General features: G+C 39.3%; 4 protein-coding genes across 8 annotated transcripts; 3 read left to right on the top strand and 1 right to left on the bottom strand.

The window, feature by feature from the left end:
- The first annotated feature begins 30 nt into the window (after positions 1-30).
- Positions 31-4,899, top strand: LOC9325365 (gamma-tubulin complex component 5). 2 transcript variants are annotated; one of them, XM_021035934.1, is made up of 16 exons: positions 31-260; positions 327-578; positions 653-750; positions 857-1,019; positions 1,110-1,220; positions 1,339-2,343; positions 2,456-2,608; positions 2,694-2,793; positions 2,868-2,962; positions 3,133-3,318; positions 3,421-3,477; positions 3,556-3,627; positions 3,804-3,902; positions 4,053-4,184; positions 4,278-4,451; positions 4,539-4,899. In XM_021035934.1, the coding sequence occupies exons 1-16, from the start codon at positions 153-155 to the stop codon at positions 4,701-4,703; spliced, it is 2,970 nt and encodes a 989-aa protein (XP_020891593.1). In that variant the 5' UTR covers positions 31-152; the 3' UTR covers positions 4,704-4,899. The 2 variants fall into 2 exon arrangements, with proteins under 2 accessions (XP_020891593.1, XP_020891594.1); XM_021035935.1 differs by lacking the exon at positions 3,804-3,902.
- Positions 4,900-5,232: 333 nt separating this feature from the next.
- LOC9323902 (pentatricopeptide repeat-containing protein At1g80270, mitochondrial) lies at positions 5,233-7,778 on the top strand. 3 transcript variants are annotated; one of them, XM_002889255.2, is made up of 4 exons: positions 5,233-5,370; positions 5,521-5,571; positions 5,727-6,243; positions 6,328-7,778. In XM_002889255.2, exons 2-4 carry the CDS (start codon positions 5,543-5,545, stop codon positions 7,573-7,575), a joined length of 1,794 nt encoding a protein of 597 aa, XP_002889301.1. In that variant the 5' UTR covers positions 5,233-5,370; positions 5,521-5,542; the 3' UTR covers positions 7,576-7,778. The 3 variants fall into 3 exon arrangements, with proteins under 3 accessions (XP_002889301.1, XP_020890393.1, XP_020890392.1); XM_021034734.1 differs by having other exon boundaries at positions 5,504-5,571; XM_021034733.1 differs by having other exon boundaries at positions 5,234-5,370; positions 5,509-5,571.
- A 24-nt stretch (positions 7,779-7,802) lies between these two features.
- On the bottom strand, positions 7,803-10,732 carry LOC9325364. The gene is made up of 5 exons (XM_021034732.1): positions 10,062-10,732; positions 9,679-9,986; positions 8,866-9,573; positions 8,235-8,762; positions 7,803-8,158 (listed from the first exon to the last, which is right to left on the bottom strand). Exons 1-5 carry the CDS (start codon positions 10,324-10,326, stop codon positions 8,048-8,050), a joined length of 1,920 nt encoding a protein of 639 aa, XP_020890391.1. The 5' UTR covers positions 10,327-10,732; the 3' UTR covers positions 7,803-8,047.
- Positions 10,733-12,733: 2,001 nt separating this feature from the next.
- LOC9325363 (glycosyltransferase family protein 64 C3) lies at positions 12,734-14,979 on the top strand. 2 transcript variants are annotated; one of them, XR_002334125.1, is made up of 3 exons: positions 12,734-12,920; positions 13,047-14,117; positions 14,951-14,979. XR_002334125.1 is itself a non-coding variant. In XM_021035721.1 (2 exons), exons 1-2 carry the CDS (start codon positions 12,819-12,821, stop codon positions 14,052-14,054), a joined length of 1,110 nt encoding a protein of 369 aa, XP_020891380.1. In that variant the 5' UTR covers positions 12,734-12,818; the 3' UTR covers positions 14,055-14,871. The 2 variants fall into 2 exon arrangements, 1 of the variants encoding a protein (XP_020891380.1); XM_021035721.1 differs by lacking the exon at positions 14,951-14,979 and having other exon boundaries at positions 13,047-14,871.
- Positions 14,980-17,165: the final 2,186 nt, after the last annotated feature.

Raw genomic sequence — 17,165 nt, 5'->3', positions numbered from 1 at the left:
AGGGTAATCTAGTAATTCCGGATAAATACAACGGGCCTTGGTTTGATCGGCGACGCTTCTCTTCACTCACTGGCAAGCTGGTTCGATTTCCCTCGTATGTTGTGCTATGGGAATCAAAACTAACGGTGGTGTTTAAGTATCATAACCCAGTTATGGAGTCGTTGCTTCGAGCTGATCGCGTAGAAACCCTAATTCCTGGAGCGGTGTGTAGTCACTCAGAACTGGCCCTTCCCTCAGTGAGCGTGACTGAATTGGATCTGGTAATTCTCTCAATCCTTTCTTTCGACTTGCTCAGTTTTCTGCTTACTTTGTATTTCTTTTGATAGGTGAGAGGTCTATTGCAAGGTCTGTCTAGTCCCTTCCTTTTCTGGGACCAAACTGGACAAACTTTCCGCGCGAAAAGTCATATACGCGTCTCCCATTTGTCTCACTCAAGCCTTCACGTCCTTCTCGCTGGATTCTTGTATGCCGCTACTTGTTTGAAGCTCGTGGAGTCTATCGTTGCTGCCATTAATACCTCTCTCAGCTCTCCTCCTACCTTAATGGCGTTCTCTGACTCTGTCTCCGCATGGCTTGAGGCAACTTTCCTCAACTTTCTTTCTATTTTGTTTCTTTAACGTTTACTAATTTACACTACTTGGCATTGGATCAGAGACTCAGAGATATTGCTTTGAAAGAGGAAGTGATGATCAACAATTCTGATATTACTGTTACTCCAACCCTCTTGGGATTGACAAGTTCTTTATCTAGGTGTCTAGCCTTCATTCTTTTATATATCGAATGCTATTTCTCAAATTACTTTGTGTTCATATTTTTATTTAATGTCATTCTTCTTATTTTCTTTTCCATGTACAAGTCTTTGTTCAGGTGCTGAATATCTCTTACAAGTTGTACATGCGGCGATCCCTCATTCGTTTTTTGATTCAAGTTCAACTGTCTCCGCTGCTGAAATTGCTTTCCATGTTCTTGATTACCTTTACAAGAAGCTGGATGAAGTATGCCTTGTACAAGGTGGTGAGGTTGTGGCCGTTTTCATGAGTTTATGTGTTTTTTTTTTCTTTGTTGGTGATCACTTTCGTAATTGAATTAGTGATAAATATTTGGACCAGGTGGAAGGATTTCACATGCTGTTGCAAATGTTTGCTGGAAGTTTATTGCCATACATAGAGGGTTTGGATTCATGCTTGTTTGAGGGAACACTTGATGATCCTTGTGAAGAGGTTAGTGTTCCATGGGTGTTCAACGCTTTTCTTTCTAGCAATTTATGCTTCAATATCGAGTATTTTGTATAAGGCTAGCAAATTGAGTGTCTTATAGTGATGAATTCTTTGATTGCAGTTGTTTTTTACAGCCAACCAATCGGTCTCCGTTAACGATGCAGAGTTTTGGGAGAAAAGCTATCAGTTGATGAAGGTGCCCAACCCAAAATCAAATGTAACTTCCCTAAATGAAAAGAAAGTAATCAGTGGACATGACGCCAACTCGTCTTTAGTTTCTGACAAAGACAAAGAGCAGAATACTGGGGTGTTATGTCCATTGTTCATTAAAGACATCTGTAAGTCTATTGTTTCTGCTGGAAAGTCACTGCAGCTGATGCAGCATATTCCTTCCACGTCTTCAGAAAATTCTGGAAAGACTCAGTTCCATGGGCGAAATGGTTTTGGGAATTCTGGCTGTGGTAGACTCCTGGCTAAAAAGAGTAGCTTTAGTAGCACTGCAGACTTATCCTTGTCTGAAGTCTTTTGTTTGACACTCGCCGGCTTTATAGGCCATGGGGATCATGTCTCTAGATATCTGTGGAAAGATGAGGCGGACAAGTGGGAGATTTCTCCAACTTTAGCATCATATATTAGTGGAGAGCTTGTGAATGGCATGGATGATAAAGATCTTCCAGTTCTCACATGCTCAGAGCGAATGTGGTATAAGTTGTTGGTTGATGCTGTGCAAGAGAAAAGAGCTATGGAGGCCAAATCACAACTCCAGAATGCATGTTATGCTACAGGTGTTAAGGATGGAAATAGTGGTCTCACTGCCCAAAAGGCTTTGCAGGGGTTGTTCTGTAATGAAAACCTTGTTGTGTCAGTATCTAAAATGGATCTTGAGAGGAATAAAAATGCTTGGAATGTCTTGAACTTGTCACAAAACTATTGTCTACCCTCTCTTAATGATGAGAGTCTGTTGAGTGCTGTTTTTGAAGAATCTGGCGTGGCAGATGCTGGATTGAGTGGAACAAACTACAAATTTGGTTTCCAGCTTGGTAGATCTGAATATCTTTCTTCTCAGGATGACACCAAAATTCTAGAAACATTATTTCCCTTTCCTACTTTGCTTCCGTCATTACAGGTACTTTGATACTGAGGATTTATGATTATTTTATGGCCTTTTTTTTCGATTTTCTCCTATTTGCAATAGTTTCTGTTTGCTTATCTTGAAATCTTTGTGATCAACAAAAAAGCCGAAGCTCCATCTGTCAGAATTCTTACCTTTCCAAAAGAATAGTACACTTCCTTCAAGAGTTCTCAGCTGGTTGCTAAAGGCAGAGCCAATGGATACTCGACTTCCCATTGTAATTATGCAGGAATGCTTCACAATTTACATCAGGAGGCAGGTACGGTGATGTAATCTTCAACATTGCTGCTTGTGCCTATGGCATGCATACTTTTATTACCTTCTGAAAGTTGTGCATGTTTTAGGTGGACTACATTGGCAAAGTTATTTTGTCAAAACTAATGAATGACTGGAAATTGATGCATGAACTTGCTGTATTGCGTGCCATTTACTTGCTAGGTTCAGGTGCGTTTTATGTGCTCAACTGCTTTGGCAATAGGGTTGTATCTGAAATCTTAATAACCCCTTAAAATTTTCAGGGGACCTGCTGCAACATTTTCTGACTGTCATTTTCGATAGGCTGGGAAAGGGAGAGTCATCAAATGATGATTTTGAGTTGAACATAATACTTCAGGTAACCAGGTTTGGTGAACTTTTTTCAAGAGACACTGCTCTCATCTTTATAGTTGTTATCACTTCTAAAATGATTACGGTTGTTAATTGTTTGCTTATGTATCTCTGTTCTATTGCCGTATATGTGTTCATACAGCAAACTTATTTCTAAAATGGAATGGTCTTCTACAGGAATCAATTAGAAATTCAGCTGATGTCATGCTGTTAAGCAGTCCTGATTCATTGGTGGTATCTATTTCCAGAGAAGACAGAGACAAAGATGATAAGGGTGACATAGTACCCCTTTCTTCAACTCGTAAAAGTCGCGTTAACAGCTTTGGAATAGATTGTCTCGAGTCTCTTAAATTCACATACAAGGTCTAGAGAAATAAAATTTAGTCTTCCATCCAGTGCGTATTGGTATATCTCATAGGCCACATCTATGTGTATTTGAAGAGCTGAACTGTTTTCTTTTTTAAGGTGCCATGGCCGCTTGAGCTTATTGCCAATAGTGAGGCCATTAAGAAGTATAACCAGGTAACCTTTCTCATCCAGCTATATTTGTGGTAAATAGTTTGTTGTTCCTCTATGTGTTAATTATTTAATTGAAAACAGGTGATGGGATTTTTGTTGAAGGTCAAGCGAGCAAAATATGTGCTTGATAAAGCACGAAGGTGGATGTGGAAGGTGTTTGATATCTCTCAAACTCATTTCTTTCTTCTTAGACTGCTTCCCGTGACATCCAAATCCAGTTTGAAAGAGCCTAATCAGTCTTTTGATCATACAAATATATATATAAAGGGAATCATTACAATGTGGTTCAGTTTGATAGACTTGATGACTTTGGTGTTTGTTTATAATAGGGCAAAGGCTCTGCAACAAAAATTCACAAGCACCACTGGTTACTGGAACAAAAGCTCCTCAACTTTGTGGATGCTTTTCATCAATACGTAATGGACAGGGTATTGTCTGATGCTAAGTGATTGGTTTATAATTAGTATCATTTTTCGTTGGAGAAATATTTGTGCTAGAATTGTGGCAAAATTGAAAGCTGATCTCATGGCTTGTATAAGATGAAAAGCTTATCATGCTTAACTGTATTTTATAAACAGGTATATCACACTGCGTGGCGTGAACTGTGCGAAGCGATGGTAAAAGCAGGGTCTCTGGATGAGGTCATATATGTACATGAGACCTACTTGTTATCGATTCAGCGGCAATGCTTTGTGGTTCAAGAAAAGCTGGTAATGGACCATTAAGCGAGCTCTTAAAATGCATAATATATATTTGAAATTGTAGGCTTCTAAAAACCTAATGTTTGGTGGTATTTTGTGTAGTGGGCAATCATCGCAAGTCGGATCAACATGATTCTCGGTTTAGCTCTAGAATTCTACTCAATACAACAGACACTGAGCAGCGGTGGAGCAGTTTCAGCCATCAAGGCTAGATGTGAAATGGAAATAGACCGGATCGAGAAACAATTTGAGGACTGTATTGCTTTCCTCCTCAGAGTAAGTAAATCGAAAACTGTGTACTTGTTGTAATTTGAAGCTCTATATATAATTGATTAATGCTTAATGGGGGAATGGAACTTGCAGGTATTATCTTCGAAGCTGAATGTGGGACACTTGCCTCATTTGGCTGATTTGGTGACCAGAATAAATTACAATTATCACTACATGTCAGACACTGGAAGCTTGATGACCAGTGCTGGAGCAGAGACCAACTCATCCAGACCCAAGACTGCCAAATCTGATGTATGAATGGACCGGGAATTTATCGGAAATGTTGGATCGTCGCAACTATCACGCTTTATTCTTCAAGTCTCAGGCTTGGCTTGAGGCTGGTGTCTACTGTTTATAAGATTCACTATTTTGAATTAGATATTTGTACAAAAATGCTATCAAGGTTTGTTATTTGTACCATGTTTAACCGGAAATCATCAAGTTTAAACTCTAATCGTGACCCCCTGGCTACTATGCAATATTTGATAATTTAGCATTAACGAAAAAAAAAAGAGACTATAATTTTTTTTTTTTTTTTTTTTTTTTTTGACATCTTTGGATCGACAAGACCCGATCCATAGCCAATCTCTACTACGCGGGGTAACGCGATTTAGTGGAGTCGAACTCCGGTGGGGAAGGCGGAGTCAAATGAACTTAACCATTTGACTAAAGGCACATCTCCGAGAGACTATAATTAAGGTTATAGGTTTTGAGTTTATTAGGAAAGGCCCATTTATATGATGCAATTAAGCAAACCTTGTTGGAGGACAAAATGGTCAAAAGAAAGAAAACGTAAAACCCTAAAAAAACATTTCGTTTACACTCTCGACTTGTCTCAATTCTCTGATAAACCCTTGTAGGCTCTCTACTCTCTAGCTCACATCCCATTTCTTGATCGGCTCGCGCACTGTGTGTTTACGTACACGTAATCTTCTAGATTCTTCTGTTTTCCTTGTCTAATTCTCGATTTTCTCTTTTTATCGTTTCATTGAAAGGCATAACCTTTCTTTTGAATCTGATTAAAATGAATCTTTTTTTTTTTTTTTTTTAATTGAAAGAGCAGGTAATTTTCCAGAAAGATTTTCAACGGAGGAAGCATGTTCGCTCTTTCCAAGGTTTTGCGGAGGTAAGGATCTCCGTTTTTGTTCGAAACAAGTGTTAGAGATGTCGCAATGAATGGCAGGGAATAAAATTGAAATTGAAGCATGCTTTTGATTTGCCATTGAAATATCTGTGTTGATTAGCACACTTTTTTCCAACTTTTTTTGGTCAATTTTACAGAACGCAGAGACTCCGACTGGGAGCTTGTTCTGCTGTGTACTCAAAAGATATACAGTCAGGAGGAGAAAGGAGCTTTGTCTCTCTTGATTCCAATTCGACTGTTTCTAATAAACGTGAAGCTGTGCCAAGATTTTACGAGATCTCCTTTTTGAGTAAACGTGCACTTTCCTCCAATGCTGGCACTAAAAGCGATCAAGAGGAAGACGACCTCGAAGACGGTTTCTCAGAACTGGGGAGTTCAAAGTCTGCCCAAGATACTACAAGTAGTGATGATGATGAGGGAAAGCTCTCCGCTGATGAAGAAGAAGAACTAGAACTAGACCTCATTGATGATAGTAATAAAACTGTTGAAAAGAAACCATCTGAGCTATTTAAGACCATTGTCTCCGCACCAGGTCTGTCTATAGGTAGCGCACTTGATAAGTGGGTGGAAGAAGGAAATGAGATCACTCGAGTCGAGGTTGCTAAGGCGATGCTCCAGCTGCGCAGGCGTCGCATGTATGGAAGAGCGTTACAGGTAATTCTCTTCTTACTTGTCATTTAAATTTCTGTATATGAATTGCGTCAAGTCCTTACGTTCATTTCTTTTCTGTTTGTATAGTTGTCAGAATGGTTGGAAGCAAATAAGAAAATTGAAATGAATGAGAGAGATTATTCTTCTCGGTTAGATCTGACAGTTAAGATACGTGGCTTAGAAAATGGAGAAGCTTATATGCAGAAGATCCCGAAATCTTTCAAAGGGGAAGTGATTTACCGTACCCTCTTGGCGAATTGTGTGGCTGCTGGCAATGTGAAGAAATCCGAACTGGTGTTCAACAGAATGAAGGACTTGGGATTCCCTCTCTCTGGATTTACTTGTGATCAGATGCTTCTCCTCTACAAGAGGATCGACAGAAAGAAAATTGCTGATGTGCTATTGCTCATGGAGAAAGAAAATGTCAAGCCAAGTCTTCTCACTTACAAAATCCTGATTGATGTCAAAGGGGCAACAAATGACATAAGTGGGATGGAGCAAATTTTGGAGACAATGAAAGATGAAGGTGTTCAACCGGACTTCCAGACACAAGCTCTCACTGCTAAACACTATTCGGGAGCTGGGCTTAAAGAGAAAGCCGAGAAAGTCTTGAAAGAGATGGAAGGTGAAAGCTTAGAGGCAAATCGCCGGGCATTCAAAGATTTGCTCTCCATCTATGCCTCTCTTGGGAGAGAAGATGAAGTGACGAGAATATGGAAGATCTGTGAATCAAAGCCCTACTTTGACGAATCCCTTGCTGCAATCCACGCTTTTGGAAAGCTCAATAAAGTGCAAGAAGCAGAGGCGATTTTTGAGAAGATTGTGACGATGGGCAGAAGAGCTTCTTCTAATACTTACTCCGTTCTCTTGAGGGTTTACGTAGATCACAAGATGCTCTCAAAGGGTAAGGATCTCGTTAAACGAATGGCTGAGAGCGGTTGCAGGATCGAGGCAACGACATGGGATGCACTCATCAAGCTCTATGTGGAAGCTGGGGAAGTTGAAAAGGCTGATTCTATGCTGGACAAGGCATCAAAACAGAGCCATACAAAACTGATGATGAACTCCTTCATGTATATCATGGACGAATACTCAAAACGGGGAGATGTTCATAACACAGAGAAGATATTCCTAAAAATGAGGGAAGTTGGGTATACATCTCGGCTTAGGCAGTTCCAAGCCCTCCTGCAGGCTTACATAAACGCTAAAGCCCCTGCATATGGAATGCGAGATAGAATGAAGGCCGATAATATCTTTCCAAACAAATCCATGGCTGCACAGTTGGCTCAAGGTGATCCATTTAAGAAGACAGCTATCTCTGATATTCTGGATTGAGTAGTCTCTCTCTCTTCACTTTTCTTATTTCTCCTTGCAAGAAGTATCTCATTTGTCGTCCTAACGTTTAGTTTAAGAATCTGCTTAGTTGCTGCGTTTTTAATGTTTCTGTTGGGTTCTTTGGTGATCACACTTCAGAGACCTTCAAGTCTCGTGACCTTTAGGAGTACACAAAGAGTACAATAGAATGACATTTTCAAGCTGCGCCTATTCTATACCGCAAAATCTTACAAAGATTTAGCAGCTCAGCCACTCTTCATTTTAAGTGGAAAATAAACAGAATTATTCCAACCATTAACAACTCTGATGAGAAAAACAGAGAATGATACATTAACTCTGCTTATAATGAATACAGAATTACCAAGACCTCAAAATCACCCCAACTTCTTTCCTTTTGGGGCAGATTAAAAAAACCCGCAAACACTAATCGATTGTCAGCTAAGAAGACAACTAGACGTGATCACTCAGTCACTCACTCCTCACTAAGTACAAGTCTGCTAATGAATGGGGACATGGCTGCAAGAAGCGCCTTGGGACACTCCTCATGTGGCAGATGTCCGCATCCTGAGATCGCTACTAGCCTCTGTTTGTTGGCATGTATAATGTTAGTTGCGTATCAAGAGAGTTTATGTGTTTGATTAGATATATAGAGGACTTACAGAGTTTACGAGTTTTGAAGCCATGACTTGGGAGGACTTGAGGGGAACAAGTGCGTCTTCTGCTCCAGCAACGACTAATACTGGTAAGTTTTCCACTGCCTTGAGAAGTGACAATGCATTTTGAGTTGGAAGCACCATCTCGGATGAGAGTCTGCCTATCTCGTGAAGCGCCTCATCCCAGCCTTCCACATAAAGTGGTGCCTTGTATAGCCTTAAGACATCTGTTGTCATCTTGGCAGGATCATACCAAGTTCGGCGATTCACCACCTGAGCTATTTCAGTGCGTAAAAGCGGACGAACGAGGTGTTTCTTTCCTAGTGATGTGTGCAGAAGTATTCTTGCAAAAGCTGGCACTACTTCCCTCGTCAAGCTTACATTAAGCAAAACCACTCCTTTTACATTGATGGGATCTTTTGATTCTTGCAATCTTTGTGCAGCCTTGAGAGCAAGCAAACCTCCATCATCATGGCCAACCAAGACTACAGAAGCAAATTCCATTTCGTGGCAAAAAGCAAGAAGCATATCTACCTGAAAACATCAGCAGATCATTGAATTTTAACATTTCTTTTTAAGTGCAAAGACAAAGCTCCCATGAGAAATAAATATAGTCCGGAATGGAAGAGAAATTTACCTGATTTTCCATAGTGTAAGGGTTAGGCATCTCTCTTTCTTCCAAATCCTTTTTATGAGGTCTGGCGGTTAATCCCCAACCAGGCCTATCAAATGCAGTGACAACACAGCCAAGCTGATGGCCAAGAGGAGCCATCACATGTCTCCAAGAAAACACTCCTCCGCCAAATCCATGGACCAACACAACACCAAATTGACCGCTTCCACCCACATTTTGCTGTTCCGTGGCACCGAAATTGGACACATTGATGACATCCTCTCGGCACGCTTCTTCCTGACGAGGAGAAGTAGGAGAACCATCTAGGAGAGGGTCGTGCAAGGAAGAAGAATTGTTAAACAGACTGCTGTAGCTCCTATGGTGGTGATGATTGAGCTTGTTTCTCGTGACCATGCTCAGTATATTCCTGTCAAGCTTCAACCTTCCCGCCATGGCCTCTGGCATGTTAAGCATAGAGTTGGCTTCAACTGTTGAGTGGCGAGGAGTACCAGGTGTGCAAATCTTGTAATGCACAGTGAGCCCTCTGACTGTAATGAATAAGCTGTCAAGATCAGCAAGCAATCTCGCAGGAAGTTCTCCTTCATCGTTGGATGCTGAAGAATGTAGCTTTCGTCTTGCCTCGCCATCAATCTTGGAGGCCTTTCCTACCAAAGGAATTGGAGAACGTGGGACTTTCTGGTAACCAGAGAAGACACTTTTGCAAGAAAGAACCTGCAACACAGTCAATAAGATAACAGATCTCCAGTTAAACAAAGATCAAAGCTTTGGAGCAAAAAGAGAAGAAGAAGAAGAAGATGATAATAGTAACAAACTCACAGCTTCAGGGTCCACTCTGTGATACAAGAGTTTCCTCCTAGCTCTGCAACTTGTTCTATAAGCAACAACCATATGACCAAGAGCAAAAACCACAGACGAAAGGAACAAAACTGGCATCCCCCAAGACTTGTTCAGATGGAGTCGTTGCCTTGACGGAGAGGACGAGGCTTCGGCGTTAAGTTGAGAATTTGCAGTAAAAACGCAAGCTTTTACTGATAGAAGAATAATTGAAACAACAGAACACAGCGACACAGTTCCTAGGTAAGGGCCGTGCGAGAGTGCAGGAGCATCGGATAGAGAGTAGACACCTGTACATGAACAGAACAATACTATCAGATGGAGAACAGGCAAAACTCATAAAGAAGGAGGAGGATGGTCCTTACAGATGACAAGGAAAGATCTGACGAGGGAGACGAGAGGAATATCAGTCAGAGAGCTCTTGAAAGCGTATCGACTCAGATGCTCCTTAAAGCCGTAGCACGTCAAACAAGTAAAGCTCGAAAGCAAAAAGGTCGGAACCAACACGTCGCCGATGGCTACAAGCACAGGCAACGACGAAACTAACAGCGAAACCAACATCGCAACCATGAAGAAGACCGTCCTTAAGCATCTTCTCGCTTTCTCTACGATAAACCAACCTTTCCCCATTCTTTCCCCGAAATATTCAAATCGGAGATCGTTGGATTGAATCCGATACAGATCCTTAAATTATGTGGGAGTTGGAACCCTAGAGAGAAGAAACGGAAACGACCAACAATCCACCAACTTCGGAGGATTTCGCGACGAAGGTGGTGGCGAGTTGGCCATAAGCCGGCGGCGAGGATGAAGAGAAAAAAAAAGGAGACCCCTTTTATTACACAATGAGAGAGACGGATCAAAAAAGAGGGAAAGCCATTGCTACGATTCTGAATGAAGATGAAAAGCTTGAGGAATTTCAGAATCGCAGGAACGGCGAAACAAGGAAGAGAAGAAAAAAAGAGAAACTTTTGGAATTACAAAAACAAAAACCTCCGTTTTCTTCTGCTCCTATTTTTCTCTACAACGTTTCTTTCTCTCTTTTTTTTTTAAAAAAAAAACCTTCAGTAGATATAAATAATCATATGCTTTTACACAAAGAGGTCTGGGGTTCGAGTCCCAGATATTGCGATTTATTAACAAATTTGCAGATTAATGGAGGCAAGTGTGCAGGAGATCTCCAGCGATGTACAATTATAGCCGTTCGCCAGGATTCTACGCAGAGAAGGAAGTGTCGCCAGGTCGTGGATCATTGAAGGTATTCATCAAGATCATGAAGAAGGAAGTGTAGTCTGTCGTTGATCTAGTAAGGGTCGGAAGGAATTGTCAGTTGTAGAATCGTCTATGTAACAGTTCTCATAATTTGCAATTAATAATAAATCTAGACGACAAAAAAAAAATATATATATATAAATAATCATATAGTATTATTATTACGAATATTCAATTTCATTTATTAATTAATTTCTTCGTTTACGTATATTTTTGCACGATTCTGCCCAGGCCTATGATATCAGTTACCATTTTACCAGAAAAGTCTTAATTGGCCTAATATACTCTTGATATTATTAAAACATTTAAAAAAAAAGGAAATGCGATTATTACTTAGCTGTTTTATCTATTAAAATAGTACTAGTTGCTTATATTTATGGAAATAATCTTTCTTTTTCTGGAAATAATGTTTCTTTAGAAAGTAAAATCTGATAAGACATGCATTTTCAGTATTAAGGAAAATTCAGAAATCTTTGTATCTGAGTTAAAGAAAAAGGAAAACAATGTAGATGACGGTTATACCCCTATAGAGAAGTACTGTAACAGTGACAACGGATAGCGGGAGGAACGAGGCCGTTTCTTTTTTTTATTAATTGTTATTCTTATTTTATTATTTTGTGACCGTTAACTTTCAAAGTTGGATTTCGTGAGGTTTTTTTCTGAAGATTCTTGTCGGGGACCATTTTATTTACATAGCAGTCCCTACATTCCTCCTCTTTTTCCAATCACTCTTGTCTATATCTTAAATTAACAATATGGGCCATCCATTACTTGTATCGCTTTTTCACATGTTATATGCATAAATTAAGTCCCGTCACCAAACTATCTTGTTGTAACTAGAAAGAAATTTTGTGTAATCCGACTAAAATGTCACTTAAGTCAAGTCACAAATATCAATGTATATACTAATCAAATCACATGCCTAGCTAGTTGATGGAACAAGGTTTGCTGATATAGGTGCTTTAGTTTTGTTGACCATAGAGACAACCCAAATGCATGAAAGTTCAAACACAGCAAGCACACACACACACTTATAGTAGAGAGAGATAGATTGCATATAATATAAAAGGCAAACTACCAACTGAAAAAGAGCAAAGATCACGTGCATGGGTCCCGAATCCACTCTCTGCACTTTCACGGTTTGAGCAGCTCACATGGGACCATACCTGCTGCCGCATCTAAAGCTGCCCGATGTACAAACCCCTTCGCTTCCCCACCACCATTTACTCACTTTCATGCATCTCTCACTCCCTATGTTTCAATTTTAGATCTTTTTTTTTTTCTTGGGGCAAAAGGTTTATAACTAGATCTCAATATTCATTCGTTTGTTTTTTTGTCTCCGTTTCTCTCTACAATGGAATCCGAGGCAGAGGATTCTGTCATGAGTTGTTGATATTGAATAATGTTTTTGTGCTTGAAATCTGAAGACTAATTTATTAATTAATTAGGCAGTAGTGTACCTATGACTTTGCTTAAAATAAACGACCAACTTGTTTCTGCGCTTTGTCATTGAGTTAAATGACACACATGTTTTGTCGGTATAAGTGTGCTGTGCTGTGCTGTGCTGGCTTATAACAAACTAGACACTCTATATAGCCTAGCTAGCATTTCATCTAACTCTCCCGTTTCGTTAGTTAAATCAATGGTTTATGGTTACATTCCTATACTCCTCAAGTAAGTCGTTAACATACATACCCAAAAAAGATGTATGGGCTTCATTTTTTTGAAACTCCATTGGGCTTAGTTACATTTCTTATTGGGCTTTATTAATAAAAACCCACACGGTCGCGCTTACTTATGATTTGACTTTTTAGATTCATGTGCGCCGTTGATTTAGCCTGGAACCGCCTAAGATGATTGATGATGGTCCAACACCAACTAGTCAATCGGAATTGCAACTCTCTCCGTCTCGAGATCCCGATGCCGGAACACCATCAGCTCCTGCTTCTTCCGAGGTAATTTTGTCTTTGCCTGTTTGTTTGTTGACATAGACACACGCACGCTTATTGGAAACGAAATTGCGATCCACCCTCGAATGCAACATCCATCGCTCTTCTCTGTTTCATGGATCAAACTGATAGGTTGATATGGGAGTTACTAGAAGTAGGTTCTATATCTGGTTCCTGTTCCTCTTTGTTACGGATCTCGTGTCCTGCCGCACGCTCTCAGTGGATCCGGATCCGTGTGATTCAATGAACCAGAGAGACTTTCAGAAACTAAGATCGGATCAGATCACCGTTCTAATCAACGGTTACTCTGAATACCGGATTCCTCTTCTGCAAACCATCGTGGCCTCTTATTCTTCATCCTCAATCGTATCATCCATCTTAGTCCTTTGGGGTAACCCTAGCACACCTGATCAACTACTTGACCAGTTGTATCAGAATCTCACTCAGTATTCGCCTGGTTCTGCTTCCATCTCTCTAATCCAGCAATCTTCTAGCAGCCTCAACGCCAGATTCCTCCCTCGTTCCTCTGTACACACTCGTGCTGTTCTGATATGTGATGATGATGTCGAGATTGATCGGAGATCGTTGGAATTCGCATTTTCCGTGTGGAAGTCCAATCCTGATCGTCTTGTAGGAACGTTTGTGAGGTCACACGGTTTCGATTTGCAGGGAAAAGAGTGGATATACACTGTGCATCCAGATAAATACTCCATCGTGCTGACCAAGTTCATGATGATGAAACAAGATTATCTTTATGAGTATAGCTGCAAGGGAGGTGTGGAGATGGAGGAGATGAGGATGATTGTGGACCGAATGCGTAACTGCGAGGATATACTGTTGAATTTTGTAGCTGCAGATAGGTTAAGGGCAGGGCCAATCATGGTTGGAGCAGAGAGAGTTAGGGATTGGGGAGATGCGCGTAACGAAGAAGAACAAGTAGTTGATGAGAGAGTAAGAGATGCAGGATTGAGCAGTAGAAGAGTGGAACATAGGAAGAGAAGAGGGAAGTGCATCAGGGAGTTTCATAGAGTTATGGGGAAGATGCCATTGATGTATAGTTATGGTAAAGTTGTCGACTCTGTTGGGGAACAAGGATTGTGTCGTAAAGCCGGAAAGCTTGTGTTTTGTGACCGAGATTGAACGCTCTCTATAGTTTGTAAATTTGGTGATCTTAAAATCCTAAAAGGATGTGCAAGTTCATCAATCGTATACTGGGTGCCAAAGATAGGGTGTGGTTTAAAGATAGGGTGCCAAAGCATGCCTTCATCTGCTGGGTGGTTGCTTGGAACCGTTTGCATACGAGGGACAGATTGTCTAGTTGGGGTTTGATTACACCAACTCTGTGTGTTCTGTGTAATACCAGAGATGAATCTCGCGATCACTTGTTTTTCGAATGCGAGTATAGTGGTGCGGTCTGGAGATTCTTTATGACTAGAGCGGGGTTATCTCCTCCAAATCAGTTCATGGATGCTCTCCTCTGGTTAAAGACTGCCACTACATCCAGGAATTTGTCTCTTATCATCAAACTCATCTTTCAGGCAACGATCTATCTTGTTTGGAGAGAGCGAAATGAGCGAATTCATTCCGATTCTTCAAGAACTCCTCAGCTGATTATTAAAGAAATACAATTGATCATCAGAGCGAGGCTGGATCCTATCTCTAGGGCTCAGTCGTCTGTTCCTCTCGGATCTTCCCTCTTGGTAACTTGGTTTTCTCTTTTCCAGGATCCTTAAAGGCGTCAGGTTGGTGTTCGTGCTGGCTCAATGCTGGTTTGGTTTGCTTTTTCTGGGTTTGGGCCTGTCTTCTGCTCTGGTTTTCTTTTGTTTGCACCTTGTGGTCGTCTGGGCCTATGGGTTGTGTCTGTTGTTTCTAAGTTTTCTGTTGGGCCTTGTGGCCGTCATGGGCCTTCGGGCTATGTATGCTTTTTTCTTTTTAATGGAAATTAAGTAATTTAAAAAAAAAAAAAAAAAAAAAAGTCTAGCAGATGAAGTAAACTCTTACTTTACTTGAAAAAAAAAAAAAAAAAAAAAAAAAAAATCGTATACTGTAATGGCAACATGGAAACTAAAACACTAGTGTAAAATTGAGTTTTGCTAAACGAAGAAGCTGGCCTTTGAGAAATATTATCCGTTTGTAGATGGGCTTTGCAAACTATACAGGCCGCATTATACATAACTGAATCCAGATATCTCAAATTCTGGACCAAACTCAAAGATAAAAGCATAAAATCTATTTAACTAGGATTTTTTTATAGCATTTACTTTAAACTACATATAATTATTAGTTAAAATTATTAACCAGTAACATTAGAAAAAAAAAGAGATGTATACTAATAATTATATGTAAAACAAATAAAACTGAGTGTATTTTACAAACTTATAAAATGGTTAATTTATAGCGTGTAGGCGTTACCTACAATGTTATCATTTTGTACACAAAAGAAAAAGAAAAAAGGTGCTCAATAAGTTAAAAATGGCGTGGCAAATACGGAGCCGTCGGAGGATTTTGGTTTTAGAAAAAAAGACAAAAAGAGAGAAATATCTAAAAAATGCGGGAACGAGGCAGTAGCTGTCACAGCCGCAGGTGGTGACGTGTCTCCATAAAACACCGTTTATGTGCCTTCGGTAAAAGTGCCTCCATACGTTCATCTCTAGAACCGTTAGCTTTGGGCCACGTGGAAGAAATCAGTACTGTTCGATGTTATACTTCTCGTGAAATGATTTGGTCCCACGTTACAAGTGTTAATGTTCCTCAAAGAAAAAGAGAATAAAGAGAGAAAAGGATCAAGAGGAGAGAGTGAGAGTATCGGATCTTCCTAAACCATAAGCAATGCAGCAGCAACACGCTCCATGCCTTTGGATATTTCTTGGCAACTTGTAAAACTGACAATCGGAGCCGTCTCTTTCATCCCACGGCTCTCAATTATCCTCTCAACCATGTATATCGACTTGCTCGTGTACATGTGTTTCACAAAATATGTTTTTCATTTTCTAATATGTTGCACTATTTGGTGGACCGTGGACCTAACTATTATGGGTTCGATTCAACTCCAATAAACAAACTAATGATGCCGCCCGAGGACCATTCAAATATAGTTGCTGGTGGCTTTGTCCTAAGTATTTGCATTTTCTTTTAAATTGCATTTTTAAAAAATTTATAATCGAAACACGACATATCACCTACATGCACCTCTTGAAAAATATTTCCATTTTCTTATCAACGAATATATTTATTGATGTATATTATTTCAGAACGAATGGATCGCATATATGTTTTCTAATTGGTCCCTAGAATATAGTTATGCGATATTAAAGTTGGATGCAAGGAAAAAAATATAATTCTGAAATGGACAAAATATTCCACTAAAATTAGAAAGAAAATATATATATATATATATATATATATATATATATTCCACTAAAATGTATAGAGTTTGGTCATCTTATTTCCTTTGACGTCCTTATTTTGAACCGCCGTCGGGAATAAGCGATCAACTCGGAGGAGGATGCAAACAGAGCCGGACCGGAGGACATTGGTATGAAACATTGCAATGGGGCCCCATTTTAGAGGGGCCTCACAAAATTACTTTTTATATATATATGTATATCATTTATTATATATAGATCTTAAAATATTGTGTATACTTAAAAAATATATAATTATTATATATAATTGAGTGATAAAAAAAAAATAGTAAGTTATTTTTTCCCTACAACCACAAGATTTTCCATCTAATAAGAGAAAATATTTTATTTAAAGAAATTCTAAAACAATCAAGAGTAATTTGCTTTAACAAATTATTTTTATTCTAGTTTTTTTTTTATTTTATGAAAATTTTGATATTATTTTTTTTAAAATTGTTTGGGGCCCCCAATTTTGTTGGTCCGGCTCTGGATGCAAATTCTTTTACGTTTAAAAAGGGGGGAAAATTGACATCAAAACAATTGAGTGTAGATGACTACTTTATTATCGACCAATTAAGGAAAATCATATATTGAAATATATATTTTGTTTTTACATTGGCCACATTATACGTATATATATTTTTAACGAAAGAATTTTTTTTCTTTTTCTTTCTAAATCTTAGACCCTAAACCCAAACAAGTTATGTAAAAGTGGATGGATGGCACTGTTATAAACTCCCTCAAATTTTGAAAAGCTTTGAAAATAAATAAGTATTTTAATTTCAAAATGACACGTGATTTAATATAGATATAGTAAATAGCCATTAGCCACCAGCTCAAAGAAAAA

Source organism: Arabidopsis lyrata (assembly GCF_000004255.2).
Source record: "Arabidopsis lyrata subsp. lyrata unplaced genomic scaffold ARALYscaffold_2, whole genome shotgun sequence".
NCBI classification, from domain to species: Eukaryota; Viridiplantae; Streptophyta; class Magnoliopsida; order Brassicales; family Brassicaceae; genus Arabidopsis; species Arabidopsis lyrata.
Note: the sequence above shows the minus strand (reverse complement) of the source record. Positions and strands in the feature narration are given on the sequence as shown.

What these genes read in the sequence shown, in the direction of transcription:
- LOC9325365 (XM_021035934.1), top strand. Translation starts at nt 153, where the DNA reads ATGGAGTCGTTGCTTCGAGCTGATCGCGTAGAAACCCTAATTCCTGGA. An exon ending in GCCTTGTACAAGGTGGTGAG is followed by an intron (nt 1,020 to 1,109) that starts GTTGTGGCCGTT and finishes TATTTGGACCAG; the next exon opens with GTGGAAGGATTTCACATGCT. An exon ending in ATCAATACGTAATGGACAGG is followed by an intron (nt 3,903 to 4,052) that starts GTATTGTCTGAT and finishes TTTTATAAACAG; the next exon opens with GTATATCACACTGCGTGGCG.
- LOC9323902 (XM_002889255.2), top strand. Translation starts at nt 5,543, where the DNA reads ATGTTCGCTCTTTCCAAGGTTTTGCGGAG. An exon ending in CTTTCCAAGGTTTTGCGGAG is followed by an intron (nt 5,572 to 5,726) that starts GTAAGGATCTCC and finishes TCAATTTTACAG; the next exon opens with AACGCAGAGACTCCGACTGG. An exon ending in TGTATGGAAGAGCGTTACAG is followed by an intron (nt 6,244 to 6,327) that starts GTAATTCTCTTC and finishes CTGTTTGTATAG; the next exon opens with TTGTCAGAATGGTTGGAAGC.
- LOC9325364 (XM_021034732.1), bottom strand. Translation starts at nt 10,326, where the DNA reads ATGGGGAAAGGTTGGTTTATCGTAGAGAAAGCGAGAAGATGCTTAAGG. An exon ending in CAGATCTTTCCTTGTCATCT is followed by an intron (nt 9,987 to 10,061) that starts GTAAGGACCATC and finishes GTTCATGTACAG; the next exon opens with GTGTCTACTCTCTATCCGAT. An exon ending in CTTACACTATGGAAAATCAG is followed by an intron (nt 8,763 to 8,865) that starts GTAAATTTCTCT and finishes TGATGTTTTCAG; the next exon opens with GTAGATATGCTTCTTGCTTT.
- LOC9325363 (XM_021035721.1), top strand. Translation starts at nt 12,819, where the DNA reads ATGATTGATGATGGTCCAACACCAACTAGTCAATCGGAATTGCAACTC. An exon ending in CAGCTCCTGCTTCTTCCGAG is followed by an intron (nt 12,921 to 13,046) that starts GTAATTTTGTCT and finishes TCAAACTGATAG; the next exon opens with GTTGATATGGGAGTTACTAG.